Genomic DNA, 27961 nt, shown 5'->3' on the forward strand with positions numbered 1-27961 from the left:
TGGAGACGGAGAGAGACAGATGAGGTGTCAAGTCTAGTATGATTCTTTATGAAGCATTTTCCGCTTTTATGGCAAAACGTGGTGGTAGCTCATGGTAAACTGCTGAAGAAATTATGTCAGCTGTGAAGATTGAGAAGCAGACCTGAAATTACCTGGCAAGAGAAACATTCAGAAAAGCAACTTTTCACATGATCTTCGGTAAAGCTTTAAGAAAAAAGACAGCACCAGAAATAATCCAAGCTGAGACTTTTGTGAAGAAAAGCCACTGAGGGGAAGAAAAAATATACTCCAAACAGCAGAATCCTGTGGAAAAGATCATGACAAGTAACTATATATCTAATTGTTTTACAGCTAGTTATAGTGGAAATGAGCTTTACAAAGACTGTGAGCCCAATTTAAAAAAAAAAGTCCCCTGCACCTAACGTTTGGATTGACTATCTAAGCAGTCAATTACTGTAACCCAAAGCAGATTTGTTCCTCGAGAAAAAGGGAGATAAAATTTAAGTCACTGTTATAAATCATAATTTTGCTTCCAAGCCCAGTTTCTTAGGTGACTTTAACAGCTTATAACCACTCTCTTGATGGTGAGTTAAAAGAACAGCAAGTTAAGATTGACTTTCAAAAACAGGCTTACATAGACAGATTGGAAAAATCAGTAATAATAATTGATTATTGGAATGTGGAGTCTTAGAACTCTAAGAGGGAAGAAAGTGATTTTATTTTTTCAGACATGTTTGAGTGATAAAGCACAATATTATTTATGTTTGCATTTTTAATGCAGCATCTGTGGAGGGAAAATGAGGAAATATTTTGAGTCCAATATGACTCTTCACACAACAAAGAATAATGTTACTGCATTTATAATAATAAAGGCTTTGCATTTCCCTGTTTCCCTACCACCTTCCCTGTTCTTTTACAAATATTTTAACTTTTGTCTGACTCTCAAACTAGTAACAGTTTCTCTTAATCTACTCTATTTAACCACTTCACGATTTTGAAGACATTGTTTAAATTACTCCGCAACCTCTGCTCGAAGGAGAAATATCCCAGCTCCTCAAATTTCCCATTTTAACTGGCTGTCCTCCAAAATATTATTCCAGTAATGTACTATCCAAGGCCTTGAAAACCTTTTATGACATTGACATAACTGAGAGCACAGATTACATCCCGAGGTGGCCTATTCTCTTTGGCTCAGTTTTAATTATCCTAGTTGTTGAAAGAGATGTGCAAGAAATATTGAGTGAATTCCAATGAATTGAGGAAAGCAAGCTTCACTTAAGACTTAAATTGATGCTATTTTACCATGCCAGCTTGCATACACTGCTCACATATTTTACACATTGGCCAATGAGCTGTCAAATGTCAATTTAGAAACTTTTGTCTATTGGTATGAGGTAAAGGCCTTTTTGAAAAGAATCCGCTCCAGTTGATTTTGCAGCAAATCCCAAGATGCTATTTAAACCATTTTTTTTTTGCGCCATTTACCTCACAGAATGCTATATGTTGATGGATAGAGATAATGGGCTACACAGTATTTACCATTGTAATATATTCTATGCCTAACTGAACATAATGAATATTTTGCACAGGTCGTAACTGATATGAGATTATGGCTACGTGATAATATCTCCGTTCTGATGGATCACTTGCTGCAGTTGATTAAAACGATGGTTGAAAGGGCTGCTGTGTAAGTTCTTTATTCTGTATCTCTTTGTTCCTAGACAGTGTGTAAAGGATTCTTTTAATTAAACCACAGATAACAGATTAGTCTTAATTATTTATTCAATCTAAGCAACGTAAGCCGAGCAGAGCTTCCAATTTCCATGGGGAATATATATTTACTCAAAGTAAAACTTTTGGACGTTGCCTATGTTCACTTTGCGTGTTGACTATCCAGCTACAGCATCGTTATTCCCTCACGATGTATGGCACTAGTATAGCCAGGTTAATTACTGACACCATTTGTTTTTTTTTTCTCATGTTTATCAGTTTAACTTGCCCCTAAGCTCCTGTGTACAGTCGGTTCTGCTATAAAGCGATAGTTGCATTCCTGTGCCGTATCACGTTATAGAAAATCGCGCTATGGAAATAACGGGGCATGTGGGAAAAGTGGGGTTGGGGCAGACCACCAAAAAAAACTCGATCAAAATCATTCAAAAGCCTAATGCAAAGGATAGCACAATTTGAATAAATGTTTAACTCGTATCTAATAATGAAATAAAAGTAAATTTAACACTTTACCTTGAAAAAACTGTCAAGATGTCTTGATGGGGGAAGGAGGTCGTACTGTGTACCTCTCAGAGAAAACACTTCATGACAATGCCCATGAAATTATCATGTAATGTGGGTGCAGAGTCTCTTTCAATGCTAACGTTGCACGTATTCGCGAGAGAGCCTGTGAAATGATCATGTGATGTTGACGCATACCCCAGCACACAGTGATGGAATTGCATTTTAGAAATAGTGTTCCCCAATTTGTAAATCAAGTTACAGCCAACTCGCATTGACGGAACATGCGTTATAGCAGAACCGACTGTGGAAGATGCTGACCCCGTGTATGGTACTGCTCTAGAGTATGCAGCTGTCAGACATCTCCTTTTGAATGACCATTCTTTTCAGCATTAACCCAGATACTGGCTTTTGGAAGGCTGTTAACCATGAAATGAGATTAATGTTCAAATCAGGGCCACGCATGTTCCAGTCCTCTCTGACTGTCTACATTTCCTGCATGAGTTACTTTGACGAGCAGGAGCAAAGACCATGACTATTTTTCCACTTCCCTTTCTTTTTGCATAAAGTTAAGGGAGAATAACAACTATTGCAGAACCCTGTTGCCACCAGCATCGACTCAACAGTCACTGTAATAATCACAGAGTAGGAAGGAGGTTCGGGGTGCTAGAGGTCAGCATAGCCAAGTTCTTGTTTTTAAATTCCATTTTACCTTTACTCCAAATTGCTTACATCAGAAGGACCTGTTGTAGGAAGTATATTATTAAGCTGGACAGGGTTCAGAATAGGATGTTGCCAGGACTGGAGGGTTTGAGTTATGAAGAGAGGCTGGATAGGCTGGGACTTTTTTCATTGGAGCGTAGGAGGTTGAGGGCTGCCCTTATAGAGGTTTATAAAATCATGATGGACATAGATGAGGTGAATGGCAGGTGTCTTTTCCCTAGGAGGGGGAATTCAAGACTATGGAGCATATTTTTAAGGTAAGAGGAGAAAGGTTTAAACAAAAAGACATTAGGGGCAGCAGGAATTGGGGGAAAGTGGTCCAGTTACAATGTTTAAAAGACATTTTAGATAAGTGCATGAATAAGGAGTGTTTGAAGGGATATGGACTAAGCACAGGCAGGTGGGACTAGTTTAGGTTGGGATATGGTTGGCATAGACTAGTTGGACCAAAGAGCCTGTTTCCATTCTGAATGACTCTATGACTCTATAAGGTGTTCAATAACAATATTAAGTGGGATTGCTGGTTTATTTTAATTTCTCCACCTTGTCCCTGATTCTTAATACTTGATACTTAATCAGCTGTACCAGCAAACAAACCATTATTTTATTATTGAAAGGAGTAATTAAATGTGGATAATGAAGACCAGACAAGAAATGCAGGTCCCTTTAAGGGTAAACCAGAACAGTTCCAGTGGTGATTGATAACCAATGATGTTCATTAGACTTTGCACTGGTAGTGTATCTATCTCTGGGCCATGAGGCCTGGGTTCAAGTCCCACTTGCTCCAGAGGTGTATCATAACATATCTGAACAGGTTGATTAAAATAAAATTTGGGTCTGAGCTGTTTAAGACTAAACAGTAAGCTACTATTTTGTAGACAAGGATAAAAATAGGATGATGAAAAGTCATAGGAAGAATTATTTTTCTGTCTCTGGTAGGTGGTGCTTGTAAATTGATGTTTGTTTTAATTTGTGAGTTTTTTTTTTAAAAAAAGAGCTGTGTTCAAAGATTTTTGTGGTGCACTAGTAGCGTCCAGGATTCAAGTCCCATGCGCTCCAGGGGTGTAAACAGTAAAGTCATCATGATTCTACCAAACCATGGTCCTGCTTTCAATTAGATCCCAAAATTGTCTTCATTACTACATGACTATCCTTCAGCATTAGCAGCAACAATCAGCTTTGTTTTTTACCCAGCTAAGTTCATTAGATGCAGGTCGAAAAGCATTCCTTAAATTTGAGGCATCAGAAAAAAAAAGTGTTGAAATATCACATCAGACCAACCAGGGAGATTTCAGTCCTGGTGGCATAAGAGAGGAGGACATGGAATGGAAATGGCGAGGAAAGGCTATTTGCCAAGATGGGAAAACTTCCATATTACAACACAGAAAAATATTAAAAAGGGTGAAAGTAAACTTTGAGGGTCAATTTGTAAGTAATATTAAGAAAGACAGCAACAACTTCTTCAAGTGTGTAAAAAGGAAGAGAGGGCAATGTAGGAATATAGAATGAGGCTGGGGAAATAATAATGGGGAACTGGGAAATGTCAGGAATTGAAGAACATTTTGTATCAAGCTTTATGGCAGAAGACATTAGAGCATTCCAAGAATTCTAAATTATCAAGGGACAAAATGTGGAAGGCAAATAAATACTTTTTCTCTAGTGATAGCTATTGTATTAGGGTAACTAATGGGCCTAAAGACCAATTAGCCCCTTGGACTTGATGCAATGTGTCTTAGGATAGTAAAAGAAATACCTACAGAGATAGTGGATGCACAGATGTAATCTTCCAAGAGTCCTTAGATTCTGAAAAAGGCCTGGAGGATTGGAAAACCGTCCATGTAACACTCCTATTCAAACAGGAAAGGAGACAAAAATCAGGAAATTATAGAACAATTAGGTTAATGTTTGTTATTGGGAAAATGCTTAGCATGTATTAAAAAGTATGTAATAGCAGAATATTTAGAAATGCATTATAAAATCAAATTGAGTCAGCTTGGCCTTATGAAGGGGAAATCATTCTTGAACATTTCATTAGAATGTTTGAGGGGGTAACAAGCAGGATATATAAATTAAAAGCAGTGGATGCAATATGTTTGGATTTTCAGGAGACATTTGATAAGGTACCACACGTTGGTCTACTTAATAAGACCAGGACCCATGTGTTGAGGATAGTATAATATTGATGGTTGTGGTAACCCACTAGGTGCAGGAATGTTTTTGTAATGGAAACGAGCCATTCAGTGTGTGTAATAAACATTTCTGGATATTTTTAATAAAAAAAGGAGGAGCTGGGTTCTTAAGGCTCTCTTGTAATACCTCTGAGCGAGAATGCTAGGGTTCACGTCCCACCTGCTCCAGAAGTATGTAGTAACATTTCTGAACAAATTGATTTTAACAAAAAAAAGCTGGGTTCTTTCCAAGTGGGGAGTTGGCTTGCAGACAGGGAAGTAGTTCAGAAGTGAAAAGTGGAAACTGGTGTTTGTGTTAAACAATAAATTTAAAGTCTTTTCTTGCCAAGTGCAAATGTGCACATCAAGTTGTCATACACAGCTTGCACCTTCTGGAGTCTGAGTAACTGCCCTATTCATGAATTCTCTCTGCTCAATTCAGTTCTTTTATTTTTTAGCAATTATGAACTACTTTTTCTAGTCCCTCAAGTGTTACTGCATTTTTAAAATATTTTCTGCTCTGTCTATTAATAATGATGTATCCTTTGTCCATTAGGGAAATTGATATCCTTTTTCCTGGATACACTCATATGCAAAGGGCACAGCCAATTCGTTGGAGTCACTGGATTCTGAGGTGATTACTATTTTAGTTGGTGTTAGATTAATCAGCTGAGATTTGGAAGTTACACTACAAGTGGAAATATTTATCAGGTCCACAGTTACTTTTGTTAAGACAAATAAAAATAGATGTCATCACACCATTGCATACTGTGTGGTGCATTCACACCATTAACACTTATTTTCAAATGACTTCTGTAATGTCACAGATTTGCAAAGAAATGGCTAGAATTAGACTACAAGGTCTTTTTTTTAAACTGGTGAAATTCACAGTGATTTCAAGTCTGCAACATGGGTGGATGTTAGTTCGGGATGGTTGGAGTTGATTTTTATTTCCAATTTGAAGGCTGGGGTTCTTTTTTGTGTCGGCTGAACAAAAATGTTTAAACATTACACAATAGATGGTTGCAATCTTACTTTTACATTCGGCAAGGGAATCTGTCATCCCTCCCTGGTTTGACCTGCAACTGTGTCCAGGTCCAGAGCCAGAGCAATGTGATTTGACTTTTAACTGTACTGCCCTCTGAAATGACCTAATAAACTGCTCAGTTTAAGGGCAATTAGGGATGAGTAACAAAATCTGGCCTTGTCAGCAGCACCCATATCCCAATAAAGAGTATATATTTTTTTAAAAATCCCCTGCCAAAATGTGCAACCAAACTCTACCTGTCTACATACATGGAAGAAAATCTTGTGACATTATTCCAAGAGTTGTTCTTCCGACATGTTGACCAATAGGAATATCTCCAGTGTTGTTGCTAAAAACGAATGACCAGCTCCTCTGTGGTTGGTAGGAAGCTACCTGACGTGATAGTGATCAAAATTGACATCAATGTGGGGCATCTTGAAACTGTTACATTAATGTAATTTAATTTGGCACCAGCATATTGTTCCCCTCATGGTTAACAACCAGTTTTCGGAAAATTATTAACATAAATGAACTATGGTGTTAACTAGAGAACTGTAAGAAGTTATTTTGTTGGTACATTTTGTGAAAAGAATGTATTTGTTTTGTGTTCTAGTCATGCCGTTGCCTTGTCTCGTGATGCTGAGAGACTTGAGGAAATTAGGAAAAGAACTAATGTCCTGCCATTGGGAAGGTGCTATTTTTATGTATATTGTCTGTATCTCCATTGCCTTAGACAGAGAAATAACATATACGATTGTGTAGAATGCACAGCGCAGGAAAAAGTCCATTCAGCCTAACCTGCATTTGCTTTTCATTCAAGCCTCCTCCTTTTAGTTTGTCCTTACCCGGATTCCCTGTTAATGCACACTTACTATTTGGCTGAACCACTGCTTTGATTTCTTGGACACTGTCTATGAACTTGAGTTTTGCTTTAACCCACAAATTGAAGTATTTTCACTGTGCCTTAAACTATCAAATCCTTTCATGATTTAAGAAAAACTCTATTAGATTGCCCCTTAGTCTTTTCAAGAGAAATGAGACATAACCAATTCATTCTTTTCTTATATCTATAACTTCCACCATCCTTGTAAATACTTTTTGCAATTTCTCCAATGCCTCTGTCTCCTTTTAAATTGTGGCCTGACTAAGTTCGAGTATCATTTTATTGTAGACTCTCAATTTTTAGTTCTAGAACTAAACCCTGATGCTTGATTTGCCTTTGTTTAGCCTGATTAACCTGTATTGCTGCTTTGAGTGATTTCTGTATTTGATCCATGATCTTTGCTGCTCTACCCCATTTAAATTATTTTCCAAGTAAAATATCATCTTAGCTTTCATATCCTGAATTTATCAATGCTAAAATTAATTTAGCAAATATACCATCACTCTGCAAGTCCATTAGTATCTTGTATTTTGTGGCTTTCCTTCCCAGTGTTGAACACTACAACCTTCTTCTGAAGGGTCAAGGCCCGAAACATCAGCCTTCCTGCTCCTATGATGCTGCTTGGCCTGCTGTGTTCATCCAGCTCTACACCTTGTTATCTCAAACATTCTTCTGAATATGTGTGCCATTAATCTTCCTGACAGATATTAATAATTTACACCTTGGTGTACAGGACATCATTTCAAAATTTGTAGATTGCATACAAGTTGTGTAAATTTTGATGAAGATGGCGTAGTATTTCTGAGGACATGGATAAGTTGGTGAAGTGGGCAGGTAGATGGAAGATCAAGTTCAATGTGTTTTGTTAGGAACATGGAGAGACTATATAAAGTAAAGAGTACAGAGAGTCTCACAGTTGTACAGCATGGAAACAGACTCTTCGGTTCAACTCGTCCATGCCAACCAGACATCCTAAACTAGTTTAGTCTCATTTGCCAGCATTTGGCTCATGTCCTCCTATTCACGTACTCATCCCAGATGCCTTTTAAATGTTGTAATTGTACCAGCCTCCACCACTTCCTCTGGCAGCTCATTCCATACATGCAGAGGCCAGTGGCGGAGACTGGTACAATTACAGCATTTAAAAGGCATCTGGATGGGTACGTGAGTAGGAAGTGATTAGTACATCTCTAAAATGAACTGCATCTATATGTGTATAAGTCAATAAAAGTGGTAGGAGAGAAGGAAAGAACAGTGAATAAAGCACACAGCTTCCTAGACTTTATTAATAGGATCATTGAGTAAGGACTTAGATTGAACTTATATAAACCATTAGATTGGCCTTGACTAGAATGTTGTGTCCAGTTCTGAGTGCCCGACTTCGGGAATGAAGGGAGAACATTAATGAAAATGCAGAAAGGGATTACAAGAATGGATCCAGGGATGAAGAATTTCAGTTATGAAGGTTGATTAGAGGAGTTAGGATTTTATCTCTTGGAAGAAGAGAAAGCTACGAGGTGATCTGATTGAAGAACTCAAGATCATGAGGGGCTTGACACAGTAATTAGAGAGAAAATGTTCCCACTCCACAGAGAGGATCGAGAATGAAAGTACATGTATTTAAAATAACTTGTAAAAGAAGCAAAAGTTATATGAGGAAAAGCCTGATGAAGCATATTTGGGTTTGGTAGGCATTGTCTGAGAGTGTGGTGGAGGCAAATTCAATGGAATTAAATTCAATAGGGAATTAGATGATTATTTGAAAAAGAACAATATGCAGGGTTACAAAGAGAAGGCAGGACAGTGGCACTGAGATACTCATTTTGAGAGTTGGCACAAACGTGATGGGCCAATCAGCCTCTTTCTGTGATGTAATGATTCTGTGGACTAAACAGATTGTAGGAGTAGCTGTTGCATTATTTATTCACATCTAGACATTAAATTTACAGCAGCTGAAGATGCTAGAAGCTAACCAAAGGTCATGACTAGGTAGCAAGTAATGAATTTCCATTTGCTATGTAGTGTACAGATATATTGCTTTTTATTCAATCAGGATTGCTGCATATTTGAATGCCAAGTGCATTTTTCCTTTAATCGTCTCAGCTCTGCCTGTCAGTGTTGTATTGGTGATCACTGCAACAAAACTGAGAGCTTAGTTCCCCATTTTTAACCACCCAAACTAAGACTGGGAGTTAGCCATCATGCTGCTATTCTGGGATTGGTTTCCTGTTGTATTTTTGGAAAAAATAGCTCGAACGTTGACTGGCAAGACATTCAGGCACTCAATTCCCCAGTTGAAAACACAAAGTAAATGTCTTTCTCATTATTTTTTGTGAAGGGTGTTTTTATCTGAAATGCAGCATTTTTAGGAATATGGTACCTTGCATTGATCTTTTTGAAATCATGTTATTTTCTTTTAAACACAAAGCACTATTAACTCTTCATTCCACTGAACTGAGAGAAAACTATGGACAGATAGAAGACACGTGATTGACTTGGTATGAATCAAATGCCTTATTCATTATGTGAATGGAAAACCCAAGAGATAGCAGTTTTAAAGCTAAGAAAGTCATCTCTCATCTTTTTTACATGAATGCATTTTGTAGAGAATCAATTTCATTCTTCATGTGGTAATTTAATCTGCTCACTAGCAAACCAGGACACTGTTACAATAACTGCATCAATTAGAACGTTGCACAATCTCTTAATTTAAACTTACTGTTTTAATCCTAGTGGTGCTATTGCTGGAAACCCATTTCAGATTGATAGAGAATTCCTTTCGAAGGGTAAGTTTTCAAATGCTCAAGTATTTATAATTAGTGAGGACTGTGCTAATTAATAACTGGTAATTTCAGTAACCCTATAAGCCAGTTTACATAACTTATGGAAATGCAAAAAAAAGACAAGCAAATAAAATTATTGATGTTCCTAAATTGACCTAATGGTGTCCAAACATATGCTTTCAGCTATAGTTTGCCCAAATTGATCAGGCAATTGGGGGGAAGAATGACTGGAATCTTACTGACAAATTATTTTGAGAAGGAACCCAATGTGTTGTGTCATCTTCTTCATCTAATTTGTCTGAGACGTACAATGCTTAAAATGGATCTTCAATAAGTTTGGGTTTTTTTTTGTTCCATTGAGAATTAAACAGCATTAAACCAATTGTTGATCTGTTTGTTTGACTTTCAGAGTTGCAGTTTGATGCCATCAGTTTGAACAGCATGGACGCAACCAGTGGACGAGACTTTGTCAGTAAGTACAATTCCCTTCACTAAGTAAATAATTTATAAATGATTATATTAAAAGTAAATAGATTTGGTAACATGGCATCACCTGATCCACTAACCTTTGGGAAATCTCTTAGATGTTGCTGTCTGATGACTTACTTCTAAATTTCTCATTCTTGTTTTCAAATACTGCGTGTGGCCTCAGTCTTTCTGATATCCTTAATCTTCCACAGTCTCACAACTCCAACATTTTGCATCCTCCATGTCTGGATGTTGCATGGCCCTAAGTTACAACCCTTCACCTTTGACCTGTGGTCCTTCAATTGCCTAGGCCACGAAATCTCAACCTTGCTCCGTAAAACTTCTTGATCTCTCATTCCTCCTTCAAGACTCTCCTTAATACCGACCTCTTTACAGTTGGTTATCTGCCCTAGTTCCTTTTTGTGACTTGGTGCCAGGAGTGAGAATTCTCTCATACTTACTCCATTAAACACACTATATGAATGCAGATTGTTAATATTATATATATTCTAGTCATCTATCTGCACATTTTGAAATGTTAAATATGAATAAAAACTTAATTTACTCCATATATGGATTTAATTATCATTTTATTGTCTTGCGACTTAACATTTTTGCCTATGAATGGGCCGGGATCAAGGGAATTTTGCCTGACAGGATGAATGAGGGCAAGTTCTTTCTGAGAGTATTAACAGATCGGGTGTTCTTTGTGATGGGGGACTTCTAATTATTAAAGAGGTGGGGAATATAATTTGGTCTCCAACAATGATAGGAACAGGGATTGGTGGAAAATGCGCAAGAAATTATCATCATTTTCCAAATCTGCCCAATATTTCAAACCTGGCAAGTTAGACAAAAAGATAACTTAGATAGTTTTGTGTAACAAATTTCTACCGGATTAGAAGGTTTGCTATAACAAAAAGTATCGCAGAAAAGCATTCAGAATGAGAAACTATGATTCATGGAGAATGTCAAAGATTCAATTACAAAAGAAGCATAAAGTGGATATATTACTAGAGATACGAAGTGTTAGGAATTTTCTTTGGCAAATTTCTCTGCACAGGGGGCTTGTTGGTATAAATGCCAATAATTTAAGAGAAGGGCATGTGAGAATAGTTGATTGGGATTTTTAGATAGGAAAAACAAATCAACTGTCTGTAAAACATAATAATTTTGATATACTAATAAAAGGCAAGTTTAGGATTCTTGGCATGTGAACATTGTTGGCAAGGCCAGCATTTCCTTCTCATCCGTAGTTGCCCTCCAAGTGTCTTGCCGAGCCATTTCAGAAGACAGTTAGGAGTCTGGAGTCAACAAACCAGATGTGTTTTTTTTAATACGGGTACTTTTCAAACAGTGCATTGAATTTCTGAATATAGTAGTGGAAGCAAACTGACAGAATTATTTCAGAAACAGGGATTTGGTAGGTCTGGAATGGTCATGTGTCCATAAATGAGCTACAAAGATTAAATGACCTTCATTTAAATCTGTGTTGTGACCTATGTAGTAATATCTTCCTTAATTGCACACTTAACTGCAAGTTGGGAACTGAAACATTGGAAACACTCAATAGAAGGGTAGGCTGTACTTCTGTTCTCTTTACAGATACTGCCTGACCTGCTGAATGTCTCCAGCATTTTCTGATTCATTTTATATTTCCAGCATCTGCAGTCTTTAAATCAAGATGGCCAAGCAGGAACTGAAGAAATTCAGTAGGGTTTCAGAAGCAGAGTAGAACAAGAGAATTATTGAATGGCTACAGCACAGAGGCCATTTGGTCCATCATGCGAGTACTAGTTCTCTGCAGGAACATTCAGCTGGACCTTTACCCTCTCCTCATTTCCCTTTTTTGTTTTTGAAAGACTTTCAGTAGCTTGTCCCATCATATTTGAAAAAAATAATGTCGTAACAAAAATGTCCATGTGTGCATTTTATTTGTACAAGGAAACATCGTGTTTGTTTTCATAAGTTATGTGCTTAATATTTTCCTCTGATTAATTGAAGGTGAGATTCTGTTCTGGTGCACCTTGTGTCTGATACACTTGAGCAAAGTATCTGAGGATCTCATCATTTATAGTACTAAGGAATTTGGATTCATAACCTTGTCTGATGCCTACAGGTAATTTTGTCACACTTTCTTTTGAAGCTGATATTGAAGAACATGTTTGGGTTTGGTATAAATTTTATCTAGTATTAAATGTGTTAAAATTCATGGTTGCAATTGGTGTTTGAAGCATCATAATCACGGTTTATACAAAGAGGCTCTGGCAATGTGCAAAAGGAAATGTATCCATAAATGAGTTGCACATCACAGATGACGATGAATTTCTTCTCTCAGAGGTTAGTTAATCTGTGGAATTCTTGACCACGGATGGCTGTAGGTGAGGGTAGTTATGTATATTCAAGGCTGAGATGGAGAGATTTTAATCTGTAAATGAGCCAGAAGTTATGGGGAAAAGGCAGAAAAATGAAATTGAGGATTATCAGATCACCCATGATGTCATTGAATAGCAGAGCACGCTTGATGGGTTGAATTGCCTACATCTGCTCCTATATGTGCTCCTATATCTTGTCGTCTTTTAAATAACAGCACTTCAATCTGAGCCCTGAAGCTATTTCACCTCATCGTTCAAGGCATAAGAACTGCTGCCATTTATTTCTAGTAGAATTTCTTCATGGGTGCCTTTTTTTTAGCAAAAATGATATTTCTCCTGTTATGCTTTTGGTTTGAGTGCAGATATTTGTTTTCCTGTGTGGTTTTCTCCTGTAACGTGACATTGTGACTTTACATAAAAAAAAAAACTGGAAAAGAAGAGCTGGTTGATTTTCTTTGCATTAGCTCAGTTAATCACTCTGGGCAGTCCAGTGGAACATTGCAAAATTGCTGTTATCCTAGCTAATAAGGAAGCTGGAGTTCAGTCCCAGTTTCAATACTTGCACTTGAATCAAATTTATATTCCATAGATATTTGAACATACCACTGCTGGCCTTATGTGAGTGTTCTGAAACTTCTGTGTAGGGTGATGTGTCATCAAAGCAGATCATGTCAGCTGCACCTGCTCAGCTGTTGTGCCCATATTTGTTGTGTGCTTCAGTACTGTCTGATAGTTAGAGGGACTTTGAATTGTTAAGGGGGTGCATGTGTTTCACCTACTGTTCAGCTGAGGCAGGTGGTACAAATCCAGTTCTGGCTGCTCCAGAGGATTACATGACTCATAAGAGCGCCATGGTGCCTCACAATCTCGGAGACCCTGGTTCAATTCTGGCCTTGGGTGACAGTATGTGCTTTCTCCCCGTGTCTCTGTAGGTTTCTGGTGGGTGCTCTGGTTTCCTCCCGTGGTGCAAAGATGTGCAGGTTAGGTGGTTTAGCCTTAGTAAATGCAGAGTTATGGGACAGAGTGCGGGTGTGGGTTTGAGTGGATGCTGTTTGGAGAGTCATTGCAGACTCGATGGGCTGAATTGCCTCTATCCGCACTGTAGGAATTCTGTAAAGAGGATCAGTAGGGAAATGGGGGTACGGGGAACGCAAAGGAGCTACCCTCTGTGTTATGCTGGGAGAGTGGGCACTCGGTGCTCGCATACTGAGTGGCTCTACCTATCTGCTTTAGATTTGAGGCAAGTTTCTAAGCTGTAGCAGTGACATTGAGAACTGATTCCTCAAGTAGTTGCTAAGTGTGAACATACCGCTTGAGGAAGTTGCACTCACTCAATATGGATAATGATGAAATTCGCTGAAAGGCTTCTGTCACTAAGTGTTTGCAGCCTGCTTCGCTCCACTCCATCTATTCAGAACGGTTCATCTAGGTGTATCTGTGCGGCTGGGTGAGGTTTTTTAAAATATTTACAGTAAAATATTCATGTGCTTTCAGCACTGGGAGTAGCCTGATGCCCCAGAAGAAGAATGCAGACAGTTTGGAACTGATTCGAGGAAAGGCAGGACGTGTGTTTGGGCGAGTAAGTATGTTGGGGATGTTTGTGACCAAGTAATCGAGGCCCCTAATTCATTCAGCTGTTTCTTCACTCTGACACCGTGTGTATTTATAACCGAGCTGCACATTTCAAATGTCAGTCAACAAGTTCAAACACAAACTAAAGATAGGAATTGGTGTGCACCAGTCAGCCCATCAACCCTGTCCCACCATTCTAGATCATGGCTGACCATCTCCTCAGTGTCATTCTCCTGCACTACCTTCATATCCCTTCATGTCATCAGTCTCAGAAACCTGTTGCATTTCATCTTGAACCAGTTCAATGATTGTGCTTCTGCAGCTCTGGGGTAGAAGATTCACCACCCCGAGTGAGAAATCTCCTCCTATCCCAGTCTTAAATGACCTTTCCCCGTATTCTCAGATTATATCTCCTGTTTCTCAAGTCTCTAGCCCAGGGAAGCATCCTATCTACATTCACCTTGTCATGCACCTTAAGAATTTTGTAAGTTTCAATGAGATCAACTCCCATTCTTTGAAACTCTAGAGAGTGCAGATCCAGTTTTCTCACTGTCTCCTTCTAAGACATTCCTGTCATTCCAGGGGTTAATTTGGTGAATCTCTGTTGCCCTCCCTCTGTGGTAAGTACATTCTTCCTGAGATTAAAAAGATCAAAACTAGACACAGTAATCCAGGTGAAGTCTCACCAAGGCTCTGTACAACTGTAGCAAGACATCTTTACTTTTGTATTGAGAGCATTTGCCTTTCCAATTGCTTGCTGCACCTGCATGCTAACCTATAGTGACTCATCGACAAGGGCCTTCAGATCCTTTTGGACACAGATCTTCCCAACCTCTCACCATGTATGAAATATATTCTGCCTTTCTGTATAGTTTTACCAAAGTGAAGAACTTCAGACTTATTTATATTATGTTCCATCTGCCATGTTCTAACCTATTCACTTATCCTGTCCAAGTCCTCTTCAAGTCTCCTTGCACCCTCTTCTTACCTTTTCACTCAATTTGGTGTCATTAGCAAATTTGGAAGTATTGCAATTGGTCCTACGTCCAAATAATTGAGATGGATTGTGAACCATTGAGGATTTAGCATTGACCCTTGTGATACCCCACGAGCAACAGCGTGAAATCCTGACAATGAGCAAGTTATTCCTACAGTCTGCTTTTTATCATTAATCAACTCTTAATCCATATCATTATATTTCACCACCTGCTACAATCTCATGTGGCGTTATTTACTAACCTCTTGTGTGGGACCTTCTCAAAAGCTTCTGGAAATCCAAATACACCACAACCACTGGTTCCCATTTGTCTATAGGAACATAAAAACAGGAGTGGGCCATTCAGCCCCTTGAGCCTGTTCCATCTTTCAGTGAGATCATGGCTGATTTGTACCTAATTCCATATACTTGCCTTTGGCCCACATCCCTTAATACCTTTGCCTAACAAAAAAAAAATCTCAGATTTAAAGTGCACAACTGATTAGCAGTTGATGCTCATTTATGGAAGCAAGTTCCCAACCTCTTTCACCCTTTACGTGTAGAAGTGCTTCCTAACATCTTTCCTGAACAGTCTGATATTAATTTTTAGACAATGCCCCCTAGTTCTAATGGAAATGATTTATCTTTATCTACCCTCGCTTTTCCTGTTAATATCTTGAATACGTCAATCAGAAAACCCCTTAACCTTACAAATTAGGCTGGTTTTCTCTAGAATTTATATAATATCTTCTCATAATTGAACCCCTGAGGTCCAGGTATCAACCGATTCTTGTAAACCTATGTTGTACTCCCAAGGTCAGTATATCCTCTCTAAGGTGTGGTGCCCAGATCTGCTCACAATACTCTAAATGGGGTTTAACCAGAGTTTTGCATAACTGCACCATAACTACTTCATTCTTATACTCCAGTCCTCCAGATAGAAAAGACAGGATTCCATTAGCTTTCTTGATTATTCCCTATGCTGCAACTAACATCCTTAAAATGCTCCAAGTCTGTCAAACATGACTTCCCTTTCCCTTTTATAAATACATGTTCACTCTGTCCAATTTTGCCATTCTTTTCGAAACAATCGATTATCACATCCTTTATAATAGATTTTTTTAACATTTTGCCTATTATTGGCTTAAAACCAACAGGTTGACAACTCTCTACTCTTCCACTTTCTCCGTTCTTAATTAGTGTGGTAACATTTGCTACTTTCTGAATTAGCAGGCACTTTTCCAGAATCTATAGAATTGTGAAAGATAACCTATCTCTATTGTGATATCCTTCCTCTCTGGAATGAAGCTCATCTGGTTCAGGAAACATTAATCCCCAAACCAATTATATTTTCAAGTATTCCCTCTTCACTAATACTCATTTCTTTTAGCTCTTCAGTTACACAAGTCTTTGGGTTGTCAAACATTTCTGGGAGATTTTCTGTATTACCTCTGTAAGGACAGCCACAAAGTAACTGTTTAGCTTGTCCACCATTTATCTGCTCTCCACAATAAATTCTGTAGTCCCCATCTGTACTGGGCCCACTAACATTTTTCATTCTACATATCAATTGAAGCTTTTACAGTCTGCCTTTACACTTCCCTTTTTAGCTTTCATTCATATTCTTTTCTTTTCTTGCCTTATCAGTCTATTGGCCCTCCTTTGCTGGGTCATAAAATGTCCCCATCCTCAGGCTTACCACTATTTCTGGCATTCTTAAAAGCCACTTCCTTTGATCTAATGTGATCTTTAACTTCTTGCACAGTTTACTTACCTTCCCTTTAGGTATTTGTGTCTTAGGGGAATTCACTTATGAAATATAATTGTTCAATTTATAAATTCCATCCCTTTTTTAAAAAAGAAATGTCATCAAGGTATTGAGAAATCACTATGCATTCTAAACCACATGTGTGTTTAGTCACAATCAGACATGGTAATGTTTGCTGTTTCCACATAAACACACTGCAAACTGCAAAATATTCATGACTCAGCACAGTTGTCTCTCAGCATTTGTGTGGGTCCACGTGGACTTAATTCCTTTCATTAGACCCTGAATTCAGAAACAAGGCATAGAATAATTGGTTACAGCACAGAAAATGGGTATTGAACTTTCGGTCCATACCAAATCTCTGCAAGAGCAATTCAGCTGGTCCCACTTCCCCATGCATACCTCATGGCCTTAGATTTTTTTTTACTCATCAGATAATTACCCATTTCCCTTTTGGAAGCTACAATTTAAATTTGCCACGCCCACACTCTTGGGTAATGCATTTCAGATCCTAACCATTTGCTGCATTCACAAAAACATCTTTCCTCTGTCTTCTTCATGTTTTCTCAGTTGTACAAATGCCACAATGCAAAAATTAGACTTCCTAGTTTATAATTCCTCACTGTTGACGTAAGCCAACTGGAAACAGAATTTTTGCAACCAATATTTTTCATTCCTGTTGGCTGAGTTCCAGTTTCATAGGAGCCTTGACTTCAATACCATGCCCCCAAGTGTCCATGGTTCACATGAGCTATAGGAATGAGCATTGGCTGACTCCTAACCCACTGAAGCATTACATCGGAGTCTGGTTCTTGTGTAAACTTTCAGCAGCTGTTATATGAACAGCACCACGTGTTCACAACCCATCCTCATGTTAGTGGCTGTCTCAGCTGAGGGTCACTGTAACCAGTTGTAGGTCCCTCATTGAAGAGACATTTCAATGAATGTTTGACAGATAGCTCATAGAATCCCCACAGTGTGGAAACAGGCCCTTCAGCCCAACAAGTCCACACCAACCCTCAGAGCATCCTGCGTAACCCACCTAATCTACACATCCCTGAAAACGACGGGCAATTTAGCATGGCCAATCCACCTAGCCTGTACATCTTTGGACTGTGGGAGGAAACTGGAGCACCTGGAGGAAACCCATGTAGACACGGGGAGAATGTGCAAACTCCATACAGACAGTCACCCGAGGGTGGAATCAAACCCGGGTTCCTGGCGCTGTGAGGCAGCAGTGCTAGCCACTGAGCCACCGTGCCGCCCCAACTGTGGATGCAACTGTGAACTTTGTTAACAAAGTTTTTAGTTGATTCTATCTCACAGCAATGCTCCATTTTCTATAAAACTCCTCTGCATTAGTTGAAATTTCAGTGAAATATTCAATGATTTGGATAATATGATGTGTGCAAAATAAAATTGATAATTTTCCAGCAGCCCTAGTATATGTGTGTCCAACCAATTCACTCAATATGACAATGTTTGAAAGCCATCAATCCCCATATCTGGTTTCCTTTTAAAGTGTACTTTTTATTTTGTATTTTACAGTGCTCTGGATTTTTAATGAGTCTTAAAGGTCTGCCAAGCACATACAATAAGGATTTGCAGGTATACAGGACCTGGTTCAGGATATTCACTCTACTTCAGTAAAGTTGCAGACATTCATATAATTTGTTTGGTTTACTTTCTCAATATCCATATGAACTTTACAGTGACATTTAAAGTTAGCATTTTGTGATTAAATGTAATGTCAAAGAAATATTTTGGGTAAGTGTTTCATACTGTCTTGTAGAGTTCTTCCATATTCTAAATCCATTATTACAAAACTGTTACCTCCTTGGTTCCCTCACCATCTGCTGTAAGACCCAGTCTTGTAGCTATGTCCTTTAGGACTTGACCAGCTCGATTAGTTCTGCTGCTGTTGAGCTACACTTGGTCGTAGGCATTGAAACCCCACACCCAGGGTACCTTTTGCATTCTTGTCACCCTCAGGGCTTCCTCCAACCACTGTTCAACTTGAGGTGAGCACTGACTCATCAGCTGATGGTGAACAGTGGTGGGGCTATGCAGTACATGGTAACCAGCAGAAACTTGCCTTGCACATGTTTGACCTGATGCCATGAAACATAATGGGGTCCAGAGTCAGTGTTGTGGACTCTTGGGGCAATTCCCTCCTGAATGTATACTACGGTGCTGCCACCTCTGATGGGTCTGTCATGGCGATGGGACAGAACATAGCCAGGGATGGTGACTGTGTTTCCTGCGTCATTAGGTGTACAGTATAATTCAATGAGTATGATAGTCAGTTTCTTGACTAGTCCATGAGATAGCTCTCCCGATTTTGGCACTAGCCCCTAGATATTAGAAATGAAACTAAATACCACTGAACTCTCTAAACTGTCCTGTGCTGTGCCTAAAGCCATTTTCCTATAGATTAACAATAATTTGAACTGTTTGGGAGGTGAAGAAAATTAGGATGAGGAAGAATGTAAGTAAAGAAGGAAATATCCCCTTTGCAAATTATAAAAATCTGTTTGTCTTTTACAGGAAGACAAGGAGGCAATGTTTGAAGCTGTTGACACCATCACTGCAGTACTGCAAGTGGCATCAGGTGTATTCTCCACACTAAAGGTAATAGTCTCCTTGTTTTACTCTTTCTGTCATCCTCAACACTTGCCTTCCCACCCATTTTGTGTCATCCACAAACTTGGCTATAGTACATTCACTTCCCTCATCCAAGTCATTAACATATATTGTAAATAATTGTGGCCTCAGGAGTAATCCTTGTGGCCATCCACTAGTTACAAGTTGCCATCCTAAAAATGCCCCCCTTTGTCCACCCTCTGAGTTGGCCAATCCTCTACCAATGCTGATAACTACCCCCAACACCATTGACTCTTATTAAGTAACCTTGGCTGATCCAAATTTCCCCAGGTCAGATTCGGCTGTCTCATCTGCGCACCACCACCACCAACCACCGTCCACCCCACAACTCCCCAAACCTCATGTACTTTCAGCATTGTTGTGGAGGTGTTACACTATGCTGGGGCAAATATTTTAAACTTTCATTAAATACTTCCAGAAATCAGGAACTGACATCTTACACTGAGAATATTAATCAAGAACTTGACAGTTTTCTAGTTCTGTTGTTTTTTAATCATCACTTCAAATTTGCATGAGATGGTGTGGGAGGAATTTTTGACCTTCTTGCCCCTGTGAAGAAGACACTGTTCCATTAGTTGTGTACGATGCTACTTTTTCTTGAAGGTTCACGAAGATGCCATGAGGAAGGCTTTGAGCTCTGACATGCTAGCTACCGATCTGGCCTATTACTTGGTTCGAAAGAAAGTGAGTATTTATTCTATGTGTGAAAGCTGAAGCTGTGTTTCTTTGTTTAATGCCAGTAAGGAATACTCAGTGAATTTAGCAGCTTCTACATGCAGCAAATGGTACTCTTTTGGGCAAGAAAACCATTGAGGTTTAGGAAGAAACTTCTTCCTTAAAACTCCCAGTCAATAACAATATTCAGAAAGTTAAATCCATCTGCTCTTTGCATTGATCAATTCCAAAGAAGTTTGTTTACGATTAGCTAATGATTTACAGTCTAAAGTTCTAATCTTTACCATCCTGCCCTTGTATCAAAAGCCACTGAGTATATAGTACAGTAGAATGAGTAGTTGCATCCCAATTTCTAGCTGGATGATAAGATTCGCTAGTTTGCTGTACAACTCAGTTCTAAACCACAGAATTCTCTATTTGATCAGCCTTTTACTGAGGATGATGGTGATTAGTACCCATAATCTCTTATACTATATTAACAGTCTGCTTCATTAGAATAATAATTATGGCCAATTAACAAATACACAAGTCAAAGTTATTTCTTTCTCAAAAGAGTCTCTCCATACCAATTTTAATGAAGAAATTTTGCAGTAATATCAATTCCATTAACAAAATTGATGTGTGCATCTTTGTTCCATATGCTTTTTGGCTTTTCTGAAATTTGCAGATTCCTCTGTTCGTCACAACTTTAGCGGTGATAATAATTAAAATCTACTGTCTGTGTTTTTACATAGAAATACAGATTCACATGGGTTGTTGTTACAGTTTATCATGCATTAAGTAAGTTATTACAGGGATCTAAGCTTTGTTTCAACAATTCAGAATTTTCAGCTCAGGCTGGTTAACCCCCTCATATTCTGGTTTCTAAAGTCATTCTGAATGGAAGTGTGCTGCTTGGTCCTGTTAAATACTACAAAAAGCCCACAAATAATGGTGACATTATTGTACCTTTTATAGTTAGAAATTCCCCAATTATTTAAACTCTGTGGATGGGTGTGTCTGTCTGTGTGTGTGGGTGGGTGTATACAGAAGTGGGGGACTCAATTACTAGGGGTCACAATTTCAAGGTGAGAGGGGAAAAGTTTAAGGGAGATATGCGTGGAAAGTTCTTTACGCAGAGGGTGGTGGTTGCCTTGGACACGTTGCCAGCGGAGGTGGTAGAGGCGGGCACGATAGCGTCATTTAAGACGTATCTAGACAGATACATGAATGGACAGGGAGCAGAGGGATACAGATCCTTGGAAAATAGGTGACAGGTTTAGATAGAGGATCTGGATTGGCACAGGCTTGGAGGGCCGAAGGGCCTGTTCCTGTGCTGTAATTTTCTTTGTTCTTTGTTCTTTGTTCTTTGTGTGTCTGTGTGTGTGGGTGGGTGTGGGTGTGTGTTGGTATCTCCTTTAGTTATGTTTGTGATTACACCTGAATTCTTGACCAGATTTGTCTCGCTCTAGATGCCATTTAGAGATGCTCACAGTGCTTCTGGAAGAGCTGTGCATTTGGCAGAAAAGAAAGGTATTGAAGTAAAAGATCTGTCCTTGGATGATTTGAAGACCATTAGGTAAGTTTAAAGTTTTTGAGAAGATCTGTAGCTCGGGTTGTGGATGAGGTTATAGACTTGCTCGCCGAGCCGGTGCGTTTGGTTGCAGACATTTTGTCACCTTGCTAGGTAACATCATCAGGGCCCCTCCGGTGAAGTGTGGTTTGTGGTTCGGGTCCAGTTCAATATGTTTGTTGATGGAGTTCTGGTTGGAATGCCAGGCCTCCAGGAATTCCCTGGCATGTCTCTGTTTGGCTTGCGTTGTTACGGATGTGTTGTCTCAGTATACACACCGACAAAGATGGACACAAATTTGACTGGGACAACACATCCATAATAGCATGAGCCAAACAGAGACATGCCAGGGAATTCTTGGAGGCCTGGCATTCCAACCAGAACTCCAACAACAAACACATTGATCTGGACCCGATATACAAACCACTGAAAAACAGAACTGGAAGTAATACCATCCACCCCAGCAAACCGAGGCATATAAATAACAAGCAGGACAGAACACCAACGCTTCACTGGAGGCGCACTGACAATGTTACCTACCAGGGTGATGAAACGTCTGCAAACAAACACACCAGCTCGGTGAGCAAGTCTAAAACTTCACCATTAGGTATGCATTATTGATCTATTGAATTCACCTTTTATTGCTAAGAGTAGACATCAATACATCAAAAAGTAGTAAGTCCCAATCAGTTCACTGTTCATGCTAGGACATCTCCAATATTATTGCTTGGCGTTTAAAATATGGAGAAAATAAATATGTGTAAGAGGGTAGTGTAAGGAGTAAACGGGGGTTACCTAAAGGTGGGTAGGCAGTTACAGTTGTTGTGCAGCTTTTTTGGGCAAAGAACAAGCAGTAGGAAGCCTAGGACAGGCTGAAGCAGTGCTGTGAAAACACATTGTGAAGGCAGAAGAATGATGAGAAAGAGGTGGAACACCACCAGTAGGGATAGGATAGAACTTAACTATTTCTAATGTTTCTTGGTTGCACCTGAACATTGCAACAGGGGAAACAATGGATTCCTGAAAGCAAACTGAATGTTTTTCCGTAGTATCAGAAGGGATAACCCATTTGTTTGTTTTCCTGATATTTACTTACTTTTCCCACTGTAGATCTAAGTTTCTCAATGGTGCTTTTATACCTATGAGTTGGTATTGTTTCAACAAATTATCATATCTTAAAGTTTATTGGCAAAAGATTTTATTTTGAATTTATTTGTTAGAATCACAACAAGAAAGGAAACAATTTTAGATTAAGGCACAAAATCGGCTGCTCCAATGTTGGAAAATTCTTGTACACCCATTAAAGAGTTTTACGATTCATTTCAATTCTCTCTACTGTTCTTGTGTGCCCACTGTAGGCTTAATTTTCCATTTGAAGTGGGGATGTGGGTGCGAAATTAAACAAAGAGATCGTCTAGAGTAATTCCAATGAAGGTTCAGAGCAAGCATGTGTTGAGCCTTTATCATAAGTGTTTGATTCGCATTATTTTAATGTCGTATACTGAAACAAAGATCTAATTGTGTTTCCCTGATAAAATGAGCTCTTTTTATTTAAAGCCCTCTGTTTGACACTGATGTGTCAAAGGTATGGAATTACGAGAACAGCGTCGAACAGTACACAGCAGCTGGAGGCACTGCACGCAGTAGTGTGACTTCGCAGATTGAGCAACTGAGAACATGGCTAAAAAGAAGACAGAGCACTTAAGGTTGTCTGGCTAAAAAGAAGACAGAGCACTTAGGTTGTCTGCTCATGTTAATGCCAGCAGTAGATAACTTGAACATGCAAGAAATTTGTATTGGATGTACGTCAAATATTTCCAACAATTAACTATGGTCAAAGTTTTCTATTGAAGGAAAAACTTCTGCTAAAAAGCAGATGCTTTTGATTAAGACAAAATTGGACTGGCAAGTTGCTGTGGTGTTAGTGTCAAATTGAATATTGATGATTGACAGTAGATTAAGCTGAAATCTATATTCAAATTGTGTAATGTTTACATTTATAAAGACTAGACTACAGTACTGTATTCTAGTGTCATTCATAATTGATCTCTAAGATTTTATCAAAATAAATCTTGGTGGAATAGTCTGAGACTGATTTCAGTGTGTTACAGACATGCACTTCCAGCTTAATCTGCAGCTCAGCCAGCTTTTATAGCCCATCAGGAGTGAAAGATAAATCTCAAACTGAAGTAGTTAATAGGCATTTTAAGAATGGAGAGTTACATCCTGGTTCAATTCTTGAATGCCGCCTTATATGTGAGGATGTTTTTTTACAATAGGCACAATGGGCAAGTCGGGGTATAATGGCTATTGTGAACTGAAGCATTCCTGAGCACCATCACACAGCTTGTAACATTTTACAGAACTAAGGACATCTGCAGGAATCCATCTGCACGTTCTTTTGAAAAGAATTTTAAACCAGCTTTTCTTTTCTTATTTCAGATGTTTTCTTTTCATATTCCTGTTTGCCTCACTGCCGAACTAAAGATCACCACCTATGCTGTAGAACTACCTTTTCTGCATGGTTAAAATGCTGGAATATCAGTAGTAAGGGGTTTTAATGTGTAACACAAAATAATGAAAAATTGCTGTAGCAAACAAAAAAGACTTTTAAAGATTTAACATAATTAAGTGCTGTAGTGAACACGTTTTAAAGATAAGTGTAGGTCAATTTGATAATTTTTTTTAATGTAGAGCCTATAAAGTTGGCCTTTTTGTTTTATTAATGTAATGGTGTGACTCAATTGCCATACTTGCACAGGCCTAATGCCTGATCTCTGCCTGGATTCTGTTGACACCATTGTATCAGGTGGCAGCGTGGGACTTTTGGCCAATGATCCATTTCACAGGCAAGTCTAGTTAGTCCACCTCTGTCTTTCTCGCGTCTTGTTGCCCATTTCAGAATTATATTGATAGAAACCTAAAATCAGGTCCAACTAAAGGACTAGGAACAGTTGCATAGCAGATTGATCAGTTGGACAAAGTCTCAAAATAGCTGTTCATGAACATGCTTTTCATAGAATCCTTACAATGCGGAAAGAGGCCATTCAGCCCATTGTGTCTGCAATGACCATTGGAAGAACCACCACCCTATCCCCATATTTACCATGGCAATTCACCTAGCCTATACATCCGTGGACAATACGGGCAATTTAGCATGGCCAATTCACCTAACCTCCAAATCTTTGAATCATGGGAGGAAACCAGAGCACCCAGTGGAAACCCTGTAGACATGGAGAGAACGTGGAAACTCCACATCGATGGTCACCCAAGGCTGAATCAAACTCAGGTCCCTGGCACAGTGAGGCAGCAGTGCTAACCACTGAGCCACCATTTCACCCAGTATTTTCATACCAATATCTTCCATTCAGCTAGTGTCTTTCAAATCCTCAGGACCTCATAACCCAGGAGTTAATTTTCAAGTTTAGCTAATATTATAGGTACATTTACACAAAGCAAAGTTACACAACCAGCAAATGAGGTTTGTGTTTTGGAGCTGTTCATTGACGGATGAAGTTTCACCATGAAAACCCCTTGCTGCTTCAGCAGAACTGTGGGATTTTGAATGTAACTGAATTGGAAGATAGAGTATTTGTTTAACCTGAGGTAATTTTCCCTTTGCCGTGTATTTTCTTTTCAGCATTTCAAAATAAGAAGACACTGGGTGACAAGGAAATATTAGTATTAATCTTGATTTAAATGAAACAAATGTTAAGCACCTGTCATGCTCTCGGATCAGTTTCAAGCTTTATGTTTAAGGTAACAATAATTGGTAGAACTGATTGTGTCTATTGTCTCCTAAACAGATTTACCTCACACTTTGCCTGTACCCATATACTAAGCTAACTTGTTGAAAACCATCAATAAGAAAATAAATCTCTCAGTGTAAGTGTAATATGTGACATGAGAGAACGGACTTGCTGATTTTAGTTTTTTTTGTAATGGAGATTTAAACGACCCTTTTGTTCTCTTGGAGTCAACTCTGATGTAAAATATAAATCTCCAAGTCTAATATGAAGCAGAAATGCACAAGAAGCCCTGATTTTCACCGATCCAGCAATGGAACTGGTCAGTATTCCTCTGCCAACTGAAAGGGCACAACCTGTTTGCCACTTGTTGGAACTTAACCATGGGTGCAAACTGTATAATCCACTTTAAATTTCTTTCATTGCTGGTAATGCATACAGTAACTTATAGCTTGGTACACCTTTTACCTTACCAGCTCTAAAGTAATGGCCCCACCAGACACATCTTTCCACACTGTGCTTTCAACATTATAAAGAGACTCCATGGCCCCTTGCTTTGCTCCTCAGTCACCTCTGTCAAGTTATTTAAATAGCCTGTCCTTTAAAAAATTGTGAAAATAACAAGCCAGTGACTGAGTGTTTAAAAAAAAAAAACTGTGCCTACAGATTTATTATATCCCTAAGTTATATCATTATAGTTAATCATCATCTTATTACTGCTCAGCTGCTTTCCACAACTTCTCATTATCACGGGGTGAGGGTCAGGAAGTGGGGCCTGTACATTGACTGTTTTATTGGCAACTCAAACAGAGTATTAAAGGATTCAATGTCCTTGATGAGGGGGTCACGATTTTTTTAAATTAAATATATGAATGGATTCAAATAAACTGAATGGGTTTTCATGATTTAGGGTTTTTGTTATAGTGATATCTGAAATAGATACATAGCCTATTTTGTTTCATCTCAGCAGGGCTCTTGGATTCATGGATACTGAATGAGGTAGCATAAAGAGTGGGAAGGCATAGTTTAGTAGGAGTGGCACTAGGTTAGCACAGAGCTATTGTGGTGGTGGGTGTGGAGCATGAATTGGCATTATGTTCGCCATATGGAGCCAATATGGGATCGGTGGGATGGGGTGTGGTTGGTGGGAGGTCATTGTGTTTTCTTCCACACGCTTACCAATCTGAAACAAGGACGCTGAACACCGCTTGTTTGAAGACATGCTACAGGATTGCTGAGCAGATGGAGTTGTTGTAGAGGTTCAGCAACTTTTACAGGAAAGTATGATTATTCCCCTTCACACAACATGAAGCAAACTCAACTATGCAAAGCCTGCTGGTCACATGTTCTACATCCTGCATACTTGCTCATCAGCATGTTCCCTCTTAAAGTGATGACATAATAGTTATGTATTAGCTCTAATTTGATATAGCGAATAGGGAGGGCCATGGGGATGACTGGAGGCAGGGACATAGCTTGACATGAGTTTGCAAGAAGGCATGAGGAGCAGCTCAGGGGTGAGGTCCAGGAGTCTAACATTTAACAAAGCAACTGGAAGAAAATTTTTTTCTGAAGAAGGGTCCCAACCCAAAACATCAACTTTCCTGTTCCTCTGATGCTGCCTGGCCTGCTGTCTACCTCCAGCCCCACACTTTGTTACCTCTGACTCCAGCATCAGCAGTTCTTACTAGCTCTGGAAGAAATACAGGCCAAGGTGTGTTGGGGAAGTGGCCTGCTTTGGCATTTAGTGGCGCCTGAGGCCATCCCTGATTTGAATCCAGGAAGGGAGACCCAATACCATCCTGCCCTCCTTAATCCTTCCCCTAAACTGCAGAACAAAGATCCTGCTATTGGGGACGCTTTTCCTGAGATGGGTGCAGAAAGCTGGGAATTTTCCTGACTGCACAATACCTCTGAAGCAAATATCCAGGTCCATAATTTGGAAACATTTGTATTAATTAAATTTCATCCTATTAACTGTAAGGTTGGTCACATTATTAAGACATTATTTAGTTTAACTGCCTCTTTTAATTTGTACTGACATTAAATGTTCTGACTAAATTAACTTTACACACGTTGGATTCTGAGATGACGCTATTGCAAAAGAGTTAGGAGCAGTGAACTGATCCCTTTCCTTGTTCCACTTCTCTACTAGTTTTCAAAAGGCATGATTTTCCCTTCATGAAGCTGTGCTGCCTCTCCTTGATTTTATTATGCATTCCTAAATGTTCTGCTGTCATGTTCTTTATGGTAAACTTTAGTATTTTCCCAGTGACAGATGTTAAGCTAACTGGCCTATACTTACCTGTTTTTCTCCTCCTCCTTTAACAAGGATGTTACATTGGCATTTTT

The 27961-nt window shown here is 39.0% G+C and overlaps 1 protein-coding gene across 1 annotated transcript in view; it reads left to right on the forward strand.

Moving 5' to 3' along the window:
- asl (argininosuccinate lyase) overlaps positions 1 to 23952 on the forward strand; it is a 35223-nt gene extending 11271 nt beyond the window's left edge. The window contains exons 5-16 of the mRNA XM_020528469.2: positions 1590 to 1687; positions 5677 to 5754; positions 6761 to 6838; positions 9764 to 9816; positions 10223 to 10285; positions 12286 to 12400; positions 14151 to 14235; positions 18521 to 18580; positions 19520 to 19603; positions 20240 to 20320; positions 21763 to 21869; positions 23421 to 23952. Of these exons, the coding sequence (XP_020384058.1) occupies positions 1590 to 1687; positions 5677 to 5754; positions 6761 to 6838; positions 9764 to 9816; positions 10223 to 10285; positions 12286 to 12400; positions 14151 to 14235; positions 18521 to 18580; positions 19520 to 19603; positions 20240 to 20320; positions 21763 to 21869; positions 23421 to 23568 (1050 nt within the window). The 3' untranslated portion in view covers positions 23569 to 23952. The remainder of the gene's footprint in view (positions 1 to 1589; positions 1688 to 5676; positions 5755 to 6760; positions 6839 to 9763; positions 9817 to 10222; positions 10286 to 12285; positions 12401 to 14150; positions 14236 to 18520; positions 18581 to 19519; positions 19604 to 20239; positions 20321 to 21762; positions 21870 to 23420) is intronic.
- Positions 23953 to 27961: the final 4009 nt, after the last annotated feature.

This window comes from Rhincodon typus, chromosome 26 (assembly GCF_021869965.1).
Source record: "Rhincodon typus isolate 14 chromosome 26, sRhiTyp1.1, whole genome shotgun sequence".
NCBI classification, from domain to species: domain Eukaryota; kingdom Metazoa; phylum Chordata; class Chondrichthyes; order Orectolobiformes; family Rhincodontidae; genus Rhincodon; species Rhincodon typus.